The 15,380-nt window shown below is 41.0% G+C and overlaps 1 protein-coding gene across 11 annotated transcripts in view; it reads left to right on the plus strand.

The window, feature by feature from the left end:
• The window catches only part of INPP4A (inositol polyphosphate-4-phosphatase type I A), a 94,578-nt gene that overhangs the window by 41,483 nt on the left and 37,715 nt on the right, over positions 1–15,380 (plus strand). For 8 of the 11 annotated variants that reach the window (XM_083168535.1, XM_083168533.1, XM_083168534.1 and 5 more), the window contains 9 exons: positions 44–160; positions 1,462–1,541; positions 2,251–2,362; positions 4,277–4,367; positions 9,099–9,246; positions 11,612–11,742; positions 12,627–12,731; positions 13,431–13,539; positions 15,015–15,032. In XM_083168535.1, the coding sequence (XP_083024661.1) occupies positions 44–160; positions 1,462–1,541; positions 2,251–2,362; positions 4,277–4,367; positions 9,099–9,246; positions 11,612–11,742; positions 12,627–12,731; positions 13,431–13,539; positions 15,015–15,032 (911 nt within the window). The remainder of the gene's footprint in view (positions 1–43; positions 161–1,461; positions 1,542–2,250; positions 2,363–4,276; positions 4,368–9,098; positions 9,247–11,611; positions 11,743–12,626; positions 12,732–13,430; positions 13,540–15,014; positions 15,033–15,380) is intronic. The other 3 variants (XM_083168536.1, XM_083168541.1, XM_083168542.1) reach the window with 1 other exon arrangement.

Here is a 15,380-nt window from a genome sequence, read left to right on the forward strand (position 1 = left end):
TTTAAGAATAAACTGATTTTTATCTATTTCATTTGTCTTGCAGGGAACAAATAATCCCATATTTCTTAGCAGCATTGCCTTCTTCCAGGACTCTCTGATAAATCAAATGACCCAGATTAAGCTTTCTGTGTATGATGTCAAAGACCGATCTCAGGGAACTGTAAGTGTGCTGGGCTTTTATTGTAGATATAAATTCAAAGAATAGTTGGAAAACACCTACTATGCAGTTTAATTGCATCCATTTAATTATTATAAACAGATGTATTATTTTGACAAAAGCTTTTGCTCCTATCTGTATACAAGTATTTCCCCCAATATTTATTACATACTTTATATTGAGTTGTCTTCTGCTGACCAGCATGAGATCATGCTGCTTTTAGATACAGTAAGGGTCACGTGACCCTATCAGGCATGCAACGCTCTTTTGTAATATTGGGCCAGATGTATCAAGGTTCAAAAAGTGATAAAATGGAGAGTGATAACAACCAGCCAATCAGCTCCTACTTGTAATTTTTCAAACCCAGCCTGTAACATGGCAGGTAGGAGCTGATTGGCTGGCAGTTTATCATTCTCCATTTTATAACTTTTTGAAGCTTCAAACATCTGGCCCAATGGGGCCGATGTATTAAAATGGCCACAACGTTTGAAAAAAAAAACGCTCCCCCCCCCCCCCCCCCCCAGCTGTTAAGGAGTGACGTTATGTCCAGCGTCCACGGCTCACCTTATCGTGGCACCCCCAGAGTGCTGGGCATGCGCATTAAAGAAAAAGCCCTCTCTGCCCCCAACCCCCCTCCCAGCAGCCTCACTGGGCATGCGTGAGATCTCGTGACTCAATGCTAGTTCATACATCTGCCCCAATGTCTGACACTGGCATTGTTTTTATTGATTATTCTTGTTGAGTTACCAAACCTAACATAATTGGGTGATCACGTTTAAGTGTACTTATGGAGGAGTTCATTTAGCCCTGCAAATATTTAGTTTAAAATTGAGATACTTTTATATTTAAACATTTTCGTTTTATAATATTACAGACAAAAAGCCAAAGAAAACAGACTCTTTAATTTTCAAAAGTGGGTACAGTGTTTTCCTTTTATATAAAGATTATCTATGCTCCCCCTATTTTGAAAGTAATCAGCCAGTAGAGGTTTAAAAGCAGGTGCATGGAGCATTCTGTGCCATAGGGGAAGATCTCCAATTTGGCAAGAGCTGCTCCACCCCCTCCAAAACATCAAATCAACCAGGCAGTCATTCACTAGAGAGTGGGCGAGATGGAGAGTGATAAGCCACAAACCAATCAGCTCCTGTCTGACATTTTTCAAACACAATCTGTGACATGGCCGGTAGGAGCTGATTGGCTGGTTGTTTATCACTCAGTGAATGTTGACACAAGAGCTATAACCTAGACATGAGTAATGTACCAGAAAAATAAAGCATCTGTTTTTTTTCTTGTTTACTACACAGATGTATTTGCTGGGCTCTGGAAAGTTTGCTGTGAAAGATGTGCTGCAAGAGAAGAGCCACAGATTGCATTTACCAGTGTGGTCAGTGTCTCATTTGCATGTTTCTATGTATTTTTTATGTAGATATAGCCAGGGGCGTAACTAGATATTTGCAGGCCCCATAGCAAAACTTTTCAAGGGCCCATTTGTTCTACACAATTGTGAAAAAAAGGTATACAACGCATTTAACTGTGACAGGGAAGGTGGGCCTCTCACAGTTCTGGGCCCCAGAGCAGCTACACCCCCTGCACCTATGGTAGTTACACCCTTGGTTGTAGCTGCAAAAAGAACAATATATGTGTTTACATTAGTGCAAGAGAGTAATGCACTGGCTGAAACTAGACTCTCGCACCAATAGGAACGAATGAGCACAGATCTTTCCACAGAATGACACAAAAGATTTTGGGCAGTAAAGGCCCATACACACTGGGAGACTTTGAGCTGAAAGCGGCACAGTGTGTATTCCCTGGCGATGAACGCTGCTGCGCACTCCTGCATCAACACCGGGAAAGCCACTCATCTGCTGGTATTACCAGCAAATGAGTGGCTTTGAGGATGGCTCTGCGCTATGCAAAGCCGTCCGCCCCCCTGCTGACTGCGCCGGGCAGGGGGAAAGCAGCTCAGTGTGTATGCACTGAGCGGCTTTCCCCCCAGTGATGATGGGGTGAGAGAGATAGTGTAATCTGAGTGAATGGTTTACAAAGACATTATAGATCGATCTTGTACATGGTAAAGTTCATTTTCTTTGCAGGTCTGCTGAGCAGGAACGTGTGGGAAACATCACTGTAATAGGCTGGGAAATGGAGGAGAAGGCTGACCAGCAGGTCCCTGTGACTAGAACATCCGATATTGTTAATGGGAGAGTAAGTATACTCCTGGCACTACAATATATCCCACAGTAGCTACAACCTAAATTCAGTGGTTGGGTATTCCATTACCAGTCATGTGCAGGAAATAAACTTCCAAGTTGGTGGTTGTGAACTGCTGGAGAAATGGTTGAAATACGGTTATCTCGTCTCCCTCACTAATTGAATAACAACAGTTATTTAAAAATAAAAAGTCTAAACCAAATACTATAAACAAAAAATTATTCTCAACCGAGGTTTATTCTGACATTAGCCAACTAAATCACTTAAGTTCAACTCGGTGCTAATCTAAAGGGGTGCAACACTTTTTCGGGAGTCCACTTAGGTGCCATGTTAATTGGAGTATCATGACCTATTTTCAACAGGGGTCTAATGACAACACCCTATTATAAAGCTAATTAGAATTTTATGAAAGGGAACTTAAAGGGAAATCTAAATATTTCCAACTCCATAGCCCTCCACATAAAGAAATGTGAATATTATGAGGGACCACTTTTTTTTATATATTCTTCAAAATGTAACAAATATGAGTCAAGGAAGTTATTCTCATTGTGTTCTAGATTGCACACTCAAACTCGGTCCTCTAGACCTTTTACACCGTTCAAGTTTTCCAGGTAACTTGTGGATTTTTGAAATGTGACAGTTGGTGATACATACTGCACTTAAGATACCCATACACGGTGCGATGATCGCAACTGTTATGGGCTGGATCCGCAATGCATGCGATTTGCGTGCGATGCGATCAGAAGGCGGTACAAAAAGTATGTGCAGCCCATACATTTTTGTACTGTGCGATGAGATGCCCGCGGGAGCACCTTCACCAGATGAACTGGAAAACATGAACTGTATGTTGTACTAAGGATCAAGTTTGACCACTGCTCAAATTTTTTTTTTACTTCAAATTGAATCATCTAGAACACTGCATGCCTGGTTTCTTATACTCATTTTAATTAGAACAGTTCTGCCAGGTATTAAATATGTGGATGTTGGAAGCAGGGCCTGATCAACCAATAGGCTGTTGGATTGTAGTGCTGGCCCAATAGACACTGTGGCTGGACCTACTACTGGAAGCCGCCAGGGGTGGTAGAAACCGGGTCTTTGCAGATTCCATGAGAATGGCATGGAATCTGCAAAAATGGTCTGTACCCTTCTAGGAGACAGACACTAGAGGTCCTACTAGACCTTTAGCATCTGTCAGGGGAAGACGGCGTGCCCACTACTACCAGGAAGTACGGATTCTGGGGTGCTAGTGCGCTTTTTACAGTAACCACCTGGCAAAGAGCATGTGATACCCACATGCTCTGATACCCACCCCCACCCCAGGCAATGAGCAGGTAGGTAAGAGAAATGATACCTTCTGTACTAGCCTAGGGCAGCTTTTTTTAATTTATTATTTAAGTTGTAAATATAAGTGATTTCACCTGTATCAGACCTCATTGCCAAGCAATCATTTGTATTCCTCATAATGACCTGTAATTCACCTTTATATAGTGAATAAAAACTTTTTTACACAACCTTTTATAGCAGATATTTTGAACATCTCTCATGGCACTCAAAGAGGTGAGCACTAGGACAGAATCACATTTTTTTTTCTATTTAGTTAAATTGCCATTTATTTGCATGGAAAATCAGGGGTAAGTGCGCACTACTACACTGACTGTAAACTTTGGAATCTCTGGGTTTTCCCTGCATTTTCCTCCCACCCCCTTTTCTGCCACCGATTGAGGCCTTTTTCTTGCAGGCTGAGAAAAAGGTCCACCTCTATAGTTTAATGCAAGGGGTACATACTGCCAATTCAATCTCCTAGCATGACTAGTTGAATATGCCCCAGTGTCTAAAAACAGGCAAAAGTTATTGATATATGCCCTACTTTTAATATTTTATTTATAATCATGTTTTGCTTTTCTTTAGACTGTAATTCCTGTTGATGAAAGTTTAACAGAATCTTTAGGAATTCGTTCAAAATATGCATCACTGCGAAAAGATACACTACTGAAATCAGGTGATTTTATTTTAAATAGTTGATTTACAAAAAGTTGTTTGTCTGTACCCATAATTTTATCCATGACACAAACAATACCTTGTTTTTTCTTCAGGAAATACCGTAAGTCTATATACTGATTTGCCTAGGTGAAAAATATTGTCACTTTTTTCTTTTTCTTTTTTTTTTTTTATGGAAAATGGAGATTCACCCTATTCAAATGGAGGGCCGATTTTTCATCTAGGTGAAAAATTCCGCAGTATCGAAAAATACCTGGTTTTTGCTATGTTCTCTGTGAAATTGCATCTGTTTTTGCCACTTTTTGATGCATCCACCCCTATAAAGTGAAAAGGCAAGGGTAAAAAAATAAGGTTAGTCTATATGTAGAGGATTGTTCCCCTGCATATAACACAGAAAGTGCCACACAGTTGGAAATCAGATAACTTGTATTAGAAATTTATTTTATTAATGTATTAAATAATGCATATTTTTAAAATATACAGCATAAAAAATTAATCATATAAAAAAAAATGACATTTGCAATTCTTCTCTAGGGAAACATATAAAAAAGTCAACACCTAATAAATAATTCCTGATTTGTAGCCTTAGAACTACTGAACCCAGCAAAGTATTACAGGTCGAGTATCCCGTATCCGAATATCCGTTATCCGAATTATTCCGAAATACGGACATTCCAGAAAGTGAAATTTTTTTTTTTTTTTGCTAAAAACTCACTGGGGACATTTGTAACAGCATCACTGGGGACATGATATGTAACTGGCACTATATATGTGCAAGACAATGATTGCTTGGCATTCAAATTCAGTGCTGAGATACAGGTAGTACACACATTTTGTTTCACGTTTTGAAACCTTGTTTTTTGAACAATTTAAAATATATTTGTGTGTATTTTATGTGGTAATAAAATATATTTGTGTGTATATTATGTGTTTATACAGCATAAATGCAAGATACTTCAAAATACATCATTGAAATATTAAAATATTCCGAAATACGGAATAATCCGTTATCCAAAATTCTCCTGGTCCCGAGCATTTTGGATAAGGGATACTCAACCTGTAGTAGTAATTTGAAGAGGATGGTGTAACTCACTTTCAATATTGTCAGCTGTATCGGTGGTATAATTAGTAGCGGTGCTCCCAAAGGATTTGGAGATATGAGTGTATTCAGTCAGGGGACTGCTCAAGCCACCCCGCAGCCTGTTGCCTGTTGACAGATCGCCGTAATGATAGTGAACAGGGGGCGAGCTGTCCGTCTCCAATAAATAGCAATAATGTGGCGTCCCCAAACGTCAGAGTAAGACGGCCGGAGTAGCTGTGATGGTTGTAGATGTTGGTAGGTTCACCCTGGCAGGCCGCTTGGTGTTGGGGGGCCGCACTGGTATAGGGAATGGTACTTGTTTCCTAGCATGGCGCTCATCGCATTGTATACCATAAGACTAAATATGGTATGCGATGCGATGCTGCGTGATGTTGTACAGAAAAAAATTGTATGGCATTGTTTGCGAGGGGCGGCGGTACGCGTCCTTCGACCTTTTCATACCCCCACTATCCACGTCAGTGTGGAGTTGATTTTATATAGTGTGGCGAGCGCAGCGAGCCCGAAGCGTGGCGGGCGCAGCGAGCCCCGCGAGGGGAGGCGGAATACATGTAAAGTAATACGCGTCACACTATCTAAAATCAACTCCACGCTGACGTGGATAGTGGGGGTATGAAAAGGTCGGAGGACGTCTACCGCCGCCCCTCGCCGGCACCACACTTCGGGTTCACGTTTATAGTGGGAGTGGCGTGGGGGTGCATTTAACATTGTAAGCACCCATTAGGGTGCTTATACAATAAAAAATCGTATTGGGGCTGCTTTTAACATTGTAAGCACCCAGTAGGGTGCTTATACAATAAAAATTTGCATTGCTTGCATCGTATACGGCTATATGGCATGCGATGGCATAAGATGACATAAGATGAAAAAATTGGGCGCCGTGCTAGGAAACAAGTACCTAGGGAACAGATGGAATTGGATGCGTCTCAGGCTCCGGATAATTTAGACCAGGCATGTCCAACGTTGGCCCTCCAGATGTTGTGAAACTACACATCCCAGCATGCTTTGCCACAGTTTTGCTATTAGAAAATGCTAAAACTATTGCAAAGCATGCTGGGATGTGTAGTTTCAAAACATCTGGAGGGCCAACGTTGGACATGCCTGATTTAGACGATATTGCCAGCGAATTGAAGTCCAGCCGGGACCAAAGTAGCATGCTTAATTCCCTGCTTAAGGAAACCAAGCTAATTAGCCTGCTACTTTAGTCCTGGCTGGACTTCAATTCACTGGCAATATCGTCTAATTTATCCGGAGCCTTAGACGCATCCAATTCTATCTGTTCCCTATACCAGTGCGGCCCCCCAACACAAAGCGGCCTGCCAGGGTGAACCTACCAACATCAACAACCTTTACAGCTGCTCTGGCCATCTTACTCTGAGGTTTGAGGACACCACATTATTGCTATTTATTGGAGACGGACAGCTCGCCCCCTGCTCACTATCATTACGGCGGTCTGTCAACAGGCAACGGGGTGCGGGGTGGCTTGAGCAGTCCCCTGACGGAATCCACTCCTATCTCCAACTCCTTTGGGAGCACCGCTACTAATTATACCACCGATACAGCTGACAATATTGAAAGTGAGTTACACCGTCCTCTTCAAATTACTACTAAGACTTTTGCTGGGCTCAGTAGTTCTAAGACTACAAATCAGGAATTATTTATTAGGTGTTTGACTTTTTTATCTATTGGACTACAGTATTTATATGTTTCCTTAGGGAAGAATTGCAAATGTCATTTTTTATATGATTATTTTTTTATGCTGTATATTTAAAAAATATGCATTACTTAAAACATGAATAAAATAAATTCGAGTTATCTGATTTCCAACTGTGTGGCGCTTTCTGTGTTCTATGCAGGGGAACAATGCTCTACATATAGACTAACCTTCTTTTGTGCTACAATTGGCAAAATTCCAGTTTGCTATTTGAGAGCAGCCACTGGTCACTTATTACCTAATATTTAAGGTGATATAAATATTTGCGCCCGATTAACCATTTGTGTTTTGGTTTGTGTAGTTAAGGGTAAAAAATGCCTTCAATAGCGGTGACAATGAACGCAATTGAATAGTTACGGGTCGATTAGTTCCTTTTTCACCTATCCAAAAAACTGCACTAATTGAATAACCCCTCCACAGCCTAATCTTAAAAATGCAAATTTGCCATATTGTGGCAATGGAAAATATCACTTATTATACCACGATAGGGGCCATATGGTCACCGAAGTTTAGACTCAATGGCTCTCCTACAAAGGCACCTTTCACCCTTGACCCCTATACCTACCTCCTCCAATGGACCCTAAGAAGTTAGGAATTATAAGTAAACTGTGCTCTGATTCTTTTTATTTGTATTTTTATCCTGAAAAAGTCACTCTGTGGGACACACTTCTCTGGTCTTTATCCACAAAGCGCATCACTTATAAGTGATATTGACAATTAATTTTCACTGTTATTCTTTAACACATTGTGTAATCCAAGTTAAAATGGAAACTTCAACCGCTTTAAATTCTAAATCAATGTGCAAGTGATTATACCCCTGATGAAGTCGATGAGACCGGAAATTAATTTTATGCTACATGTTTTTAATGTTTATTTCTGGTTGTTTTATATATTCTTTAATGAAGTAAATATGAAAACTGTCAACATTTGTATTGATATTTAAGTGTGTGAGAGCCATCTGTGGCCATAAGATGGTAGCACACTATTGGCGCACTCTAGCATTTCCTTATCTTGTCTTTTCATCTCCACTAACAGGAGGGTCCGTTGGAGTTGCTGCTATTACTATTAACGTATTTGTGTTATATCTTGGAGTATAGTTAGAAATTCTATCATGTTTTGAAAAGTTGTATCTTTTCCCTCTAGTGTGATCTTTGCCTAGTAATTGCATAAAGCGTGACCAAATAGTTTAGCAGAAATTTGACATGAGAATAGTATAGGCAACTAGAGCACTTGAAATGTGAAGGTTTATGTAGAATATAGAGAAGCAGTATAAGAAGTTTTTATAAGTGGATGGCAGCATGGGAAAAGCCTTTTGAGGCTTGAGGGAGAGATGGTGAAGTCAGCATGCCATGTCAATGGTAAGCAAGACTAGAATGGGGAAGAAGATGATGGACTCTTATTGTGGACTTTGGCTTCTCATTCTTCTTAAGGTCCATACACACAGGGCGACTATGCCCAGCATGTATGGACAGCGATGATCGCTATCCAGTACATACACACTGCGTGGCTTTCCCCCTGCCCGGCGCCCTCAGCGGGGGGAGGACGGTTTTGCATGGCGCAGCACTATGCAAAGCCGTCCTCACAGCCACTCATCTGCTGGTTATACCAGCAGATGAGCGGCTTTCCCGGCGATGAAGCGGGAGCCCGCAGCTGTGCTCACCGCTGAGGCGTACACACTGGCGGCTTTGAGCTGGAAGCCGCTCAAACTTGCTGTTTTGAGCGGCTTTCAGCTCAGTCGCCCAGTGTGTATGGGCCTTTAGAGTTTTAGCAATTACTTCTAATGCTACAAGGTTTCTTTTCCAGACTTTCTTTTGAATTGCTGGAACTGACTCATTACTGATAGTTTCCATTCTACAGCAGAAAGTAATAAAAGGGGAATTTTACTTCTTTGTTAACTGTATTGTTCTTTTACATTGCAGTATTTGGAGGTGTAATCTGTCGCATGTACCGATTTCCTACGACAGACGGCAACCACCTGCGGATATTGGAACAAATGGCTGAGAGCGTCCTGTCATTGCATATACCCAGACAGTTTGTAAAACTCCTACTTGAAGAAGATGCAGCAAGGTGAGTTAAAGGCATTGGGAGAAAGGGATAAACGTAATTAACTTTGCATCTAGAACAGACCATGTTGTAGTGCAAGGGTGTAAATACTCAAACATGGTAAATGCTGGCTGCAAGTGCCCAGTCAATACTGGACAGTTTTATTATTATTATTACGCTACAATTTAGATTTGAATAGAACACGCTCTCCTGCCAAAGCTAAATCTATCTGCATGTTATAAATCCGGCCTGGCTGCAGTGTAGCATCACTTTTCAAAGTCAAGAGTTGGTTGCTTTATTTTGCATACTTCTCCGATGGTAAGGCGCTTGCACAGATGTTGCTCTGCACATGTGCGAGATTGCTCACTGTGCCATGAATGTCTCAGACCAATTCATGGTTTCCAGCCATTTGGGGCAGAGCAGCATCCCAGGTATTAGGAACCTGTCCAGTATTTCTGGGTGTGCTGAAGCCAGGCTCACTGATTTGAGCAGTGAGAGTTCCAGGCCATCCTGAGTAACCTAGAAACATAGAATTTGATGGCAGATAAGAACCATTTGGCCCATCTAGTCTGCCCTTTTTTATCCTTCAGGTAATCTCAACCCTTTTTGATCCTTATTTCTTTGTAAGGATATTCATATGCCTATCCCAAGCATGTTTAAATTGTTCCACTGTCTTAGCCTCTACCACCTCTGATGGGAGGCTATTCCACTTATCCACTACCCTTTCTGTGAAGTAATTCTTTCTAACATTTCCCCTGAACCTACCTCCCTCCAGTTTCAGTGCATGTCCTCGTGTTCTATTACTTCTTTTCCTGTGAAGAATGTCTCCCACCTGTACCTTGTTAAAACCCTTGATATATTTGAAGATTTCTATCATGTCCCCCCTTTCCCTTCTCTGCTCTAAACTATACATATTAAGATCTTTTAGTATATCCAGGTAAGTTTTGTGATGTAGGCCATGCACCATTTTAGTTGCCCTTCTTTGTACACCTGAGAGTTATATTGGGAAGAGTCAAAGCACTCACTTAGTAGAGGGTATTTTTTTTAGTACAATTATAAAATGGAAGAATAAATGTACTTTTAATGAATATTATTAAAAGGAGAGGTCTTCCTACAGCTTATACTAAGTACATACTAAAAATGACAGACATGACCTGGTACAATGTGAAAAAGAGTGGCAAAGAGAATTATTATAATGGGTATTTCAAGCATGAACCTGCGAGTTCCATGTTAACATTTCACCCTGAGGATTACTCAGATAACCGATGTCCATGCAGATGATCCGATGCTGCGCCCTCAGACACAGCAGCAGATCAGAGCAGCTGGCTGGAGGTGTCTGTTTACACAAGATGCCTCCTGCCGCATACGCACATTACTGAATCAGGCTCTGTATTACTCCTTGGTAGCAGGTTATTAGGTTAGTCTGTAACTACACAAGCAGATGTATATGACAGCTAGGCTTCAGATATACAGCATATAAATGAGCTTTATGTACAGTGGCCTAGCCAGTGATGTCATAGCAACACCCACCCAAGATTCTGCCCCAAAGATTTTGGAAGAGAGTCCGCTGTCAGATTTGGGGACAGCTGATACAGGATCTTACTTTATGGTAGGGCTGTAGTGGAATATAGGTCTAAATATAAGCCATCTATATGTACTATAATGGTTTCTTTGTATAAACTTCAATCTTGGGGTTGTGAACTCTCTGCAGAACATATCTGCATACAGATGATGTCTCTGTGCGGGAGTATGGGTCTAGCTGACTAAGCCAATAACTTCCTCACTGCTTCTAAATGAAGCTGTGTACTGCATGCAGTGCTAGGGGAGGGGGTTGAGAAATTCATGAATATTTTATGGCAATAGAAAATACAGGGTGCGTACGTATTAGCACATTTTCAGTAACTGACTGTGGTTAATCACATCCTGTTGACTATGCAACCAGCAGTCATTTCTCAAATCCCATATTACACATTACCCAAGCAATAAATGCTTTCTCTAATCTGTAATGATACTGTACATATGGACCAAATAAGTCTCAGAATACACCATATCAAAGCCAGTACCTATACCACAGTATGCCAATGCTATTCTGCCCTCACTTAATTCAGCAGCAAAGAGGACATCCCCAAAACACTGCCACCATACTGTAAACATGTGTCCTGCCATCTGATCATTAATGCACACAGTCCCTGCTGGTACTGCCAGTAACCCGAATACATGGTACACCTTTCCCAGCCCTTCCATGTCTGATTTGTTGGTACTGCGTGTTTCAGGCAGATCTGCAAATATGGATTAGTAGAAACATACTGTATATAGTATGTGGTCTGCAGGTATGTTTCTGTATACAGTACCTAATCGTCTCCATCTCTCCCTGCCACGTCTTACACAGGGTGTGTGAGCTGGAAGAGCTAGGGGAACTGTCTCCATGCTGGGAAAATCTTCGCAGACAGATAGTAACTCAGTATCAGACGATCATATTAACATACCAGGATAATATGACTAATCTCCATCAGTATAAAGGTAGGATGAAGAAACTTCATATAATAAAGTATGTGCAAGTCTGTTTATTCCCATGACAGGCGGCTCTTTATAGCTTGTATGCAGCATTTTTTTTTAAATGTTTTATGTATTCTGTAATAAAGAAAAACCAAAGGTGAAACTGTGCTTCTCTGAGGAACAAATAAAAGATAGTTTTTACACAACATATGTTTAAAAATAATAATACACTTTATTTATGCATAGCTAAAACCAGGGTTCTTTGCGAGGGGTATTAGTAGGTAAGGGTGAGTAATCACCCCTTACTCCTGGGGGGGGGGAAAGTCCTCTTCCTATGGTGGACCTTGATATTGCATGGCACAATAGGTGTAGGAGGTGTATTCCCAAAAGTACAGGTTTTTTAATACCACTCACTATTATGGGGAGTCCAATGGCTAGTAGGATGGTGCCCTTGGAGTGGTGTCCGATGCAGTGAAAACCTGCCTAATCGCACTACTATATTGGGGCCATAACGGTTTTGTCCCCAGGAGATCTGATTGGTCGGAGAACAACCAGGCCTGTGAAAGTCTGTGCCATATAGTCCACAAATCTGATCAGTAAGTGGTTGTACCAGTGCCTGGATCACATAGTGTAGAGCTGCAGACTTGCTCTCCTCCGCTACATACATGTACACACATTTGCATATGACGTGCTGCCAATACAGGTAGTGCTTTATATGACTGCATGATCTAGACAAGGATATAAAACCATCCAGGTAGCAATAACACAAAGGCTCTTAGCATGCAGCTAGTCGGGCATAATTTCAGTTATGTGCTGTTACGTTATTCCATTCCATACGTTCCATTCAGTAGTTGTGTAGCATTGTTCTCAATAGTGTTATTAAACAAATGCCTTGTGTTTCTTTCTAGGTGTTTCTTTCAAAGCAAGCAGCCTAAAGGGCGATAAAAAATTAGAATTTGTACCTACCAATTTACATATTCAAAGAATGAGGGTTCAAGATGAATCTACATCAGGTATGTTCCTGTTTTGTGTTCTAGGAAGATTACATTTACTTATCGTTTCCTGTTTATAGAAGCGTGTAGTAAAGAAAGTGCTATGGGTGAATGTGCTGTTCTTTTAACAGGAAACTTACATCTTTGAGTCATTGCTTTTCTGATTGAGGGCGATAAGCATCATCACTTGTAGAGTGATAAAATAGAGAGGAATAAAGTACCAGCCAATCCGCTCCTACTGCCATTACAGGCTATGGGGAAGATGCATTAAGCCTGGAGAAGAGATAAAGTCGAGATAAAGTGAAAGGAGATAAATCAGCTGTGTTTGAAAATGGCAGTTGGAAGTTGATTGGCTGGTGCTTTGTCTCCTTTCACTTTATCTCTTCTCCAGGCTTAATGCATCTGCCCCTAGGTTAGACAATAACAGGAGCTGGTTGGCTGATATTTATCTCTCTCTAAGCAATGATGCAACTCGCCAATACTATGACGACTATGGGCAATGGATGAATGATAAATGACAGCAGTACACGTGTGTAGACTCTTACTGTTTTTTTTTTTAAGCTGGGGAAAATCTTGTAGTACATTTTGTTCATCAGACTCTTGTCCATTGATTTCCAATGAACAATACATACATACATGTGTGAGAGTGTAACTAAATACACTGTAATTAATACTTGCACTGTGAGTATGTGATTTGTTTATTTCAAATTGTCCCAACAGATCTCAACTATGATATAGTGACCATAGGAGCACCAGCCGCCCATTGTCAAGGCTTCAAAACTGGGGGATTACGGAAAATGTTACAAAAGTTTGAAGATGCCAAGAAAATGTAAGTTCTCATTAATTCCCTTTGAAGAAACTGATGACTTTGTTGTTCTCCTTTTTTATTTTAGCATGTGATGATGCAGAGACAGATTGATGGGGATCTGATGGTTTTGCACCACCTATTCCTCTATGTCTATTTATGGTTTCTTATGAATGTAGATACATGTACAGTGGGGCTCATTCAGACCTAAATGCCAGACTGCAAATTCGCAGCAGCCAGCGTTCAGTTAAGCCACCGTCCCTCTATAGTGAAATCCCGCCTTGCAAATGAATGTGATTGCCTTAATGTGACTGGATGTGTCAGATGCAAATCTATTAGCAGCCATGCAGATATGTCCAAAACCCATCTTACCAGGCTCGCCATCTAATGATTTTACACTGGGCACAAGGCCTCGGCGGTGCGATGAGAAAAGGCGTATCCGGCCTGTAGCTGATGTCACACACCCTCCCATAAAATGCTCAGGCGCAGCTAGCCTATTCCGGACACTCCCAGTGTTTTCCTAGGCACACCTGCATTTTACTTAGCACTCCCACTAAACAGCTGGTTTCCATCCCCAGACGCCTACTTCCTGTCAATCCCCTTGCGAACGGCTAGAAAATAGGAAAAGTAGCAGGCTTTCATCACAGCACGGCCTCGCGCATCCGTACTACTGGCCGTACGTATGCGCAGTGTATCAATATTCGGCCGCCGTACAAATTCAACCCATGCGATCAGGTCTGAATGAGCCCCAATATTCCAGAGGTGAACGTATATATTACACACATTTACTCACATTCCTTCCATGGTCTCTCCTGGGTATAAATCTACTTCCTCCTGAAAATGTCCCATACTTACCAAATGCACAGTACAATGTGAATGAATAAAATTCTAACAGATAAAACATAAAATCCATTGGAGCACACATCATACACAATGAGATGCAACAACTTCCATGATTTAGCTGTCCCCAGATAAACACTTCCTATTTTGTCACGGATGTATAGGCCCATACTCACGGGGAGATTTGGGCTATTTTCTAAGCAATCCATCTAGATCGCTTAGAAAGTAAGTACAGATCGCTCTGTGTGTACAGGCCATAGTGACGGCCGCGCAGCGCCAATTTAATTCATCAATAAGAAACATTTGGCCTAGTGGTGCCTTAGTGAAGTGCTGATACTCTAGGGTTCCGTGATTCAATAAAGATTGGAAACCACTGGTCTACTATGTAAGTTCCACGAAAATTTAAAAAAATGCATACAAAACTCTACATTCTTGTAAAATAATGAAACCAAGATTAAATATCTTAGGGGCTAGATTTACTAAGTGACAGCTTTTGCAACCCATCATTTCTCTGCAGCTTTAACCATAAAATTTGAATTTCGGAGTTCAAAATCTGCCACTGAGTAAATCTACCCCAATGTGTGACATACAATTATTTGAAGAGTCCCCCCTGAACTTTTTGTCACTAATATTGCATTTTGTTTCTTGGTTCCTTATAGCAGTTTTGAGGAAAGTTGGTGAGTCAGCTTGCAGCATCTATTAACAATATGTTTTGTGTCATGCATTGTGCTCATTTTGCTACATGGTATACTGTACTTGTGACTTTCTGTGGGTGTATTTGGGTTTCCATTATTGCTTTGTGTAATTTTATTTTAAACACTGTTTTGTAGCCCTGTAGTCTTCTTTAGAATGGGCCGAATTTCACCAACATGCTGCTGCTTCACCTCACAGCCACACATGGATATCCCATCTTGCATAATAGTGGATGTTTTTGTCAGGGTCACTTATAAGCATGTGTTTGCCATGCCAGTATGTAATGGTCACGCATATTTTATTCATCATTTGTGATAACTGTGTTACTGTAT

Source organism: Crinia signifera, chromosome 2 (genome assembly GCF_055691185.1).
Source record: "Crinia signifera chromosome 2, ASM5569118v1, whole genome shotgun sequence".
NCBI lineage: Eukaryota > Metazoa > Chordata > Amphibia > Anura > Myobatrachidae > Crinia > Crinia signifera.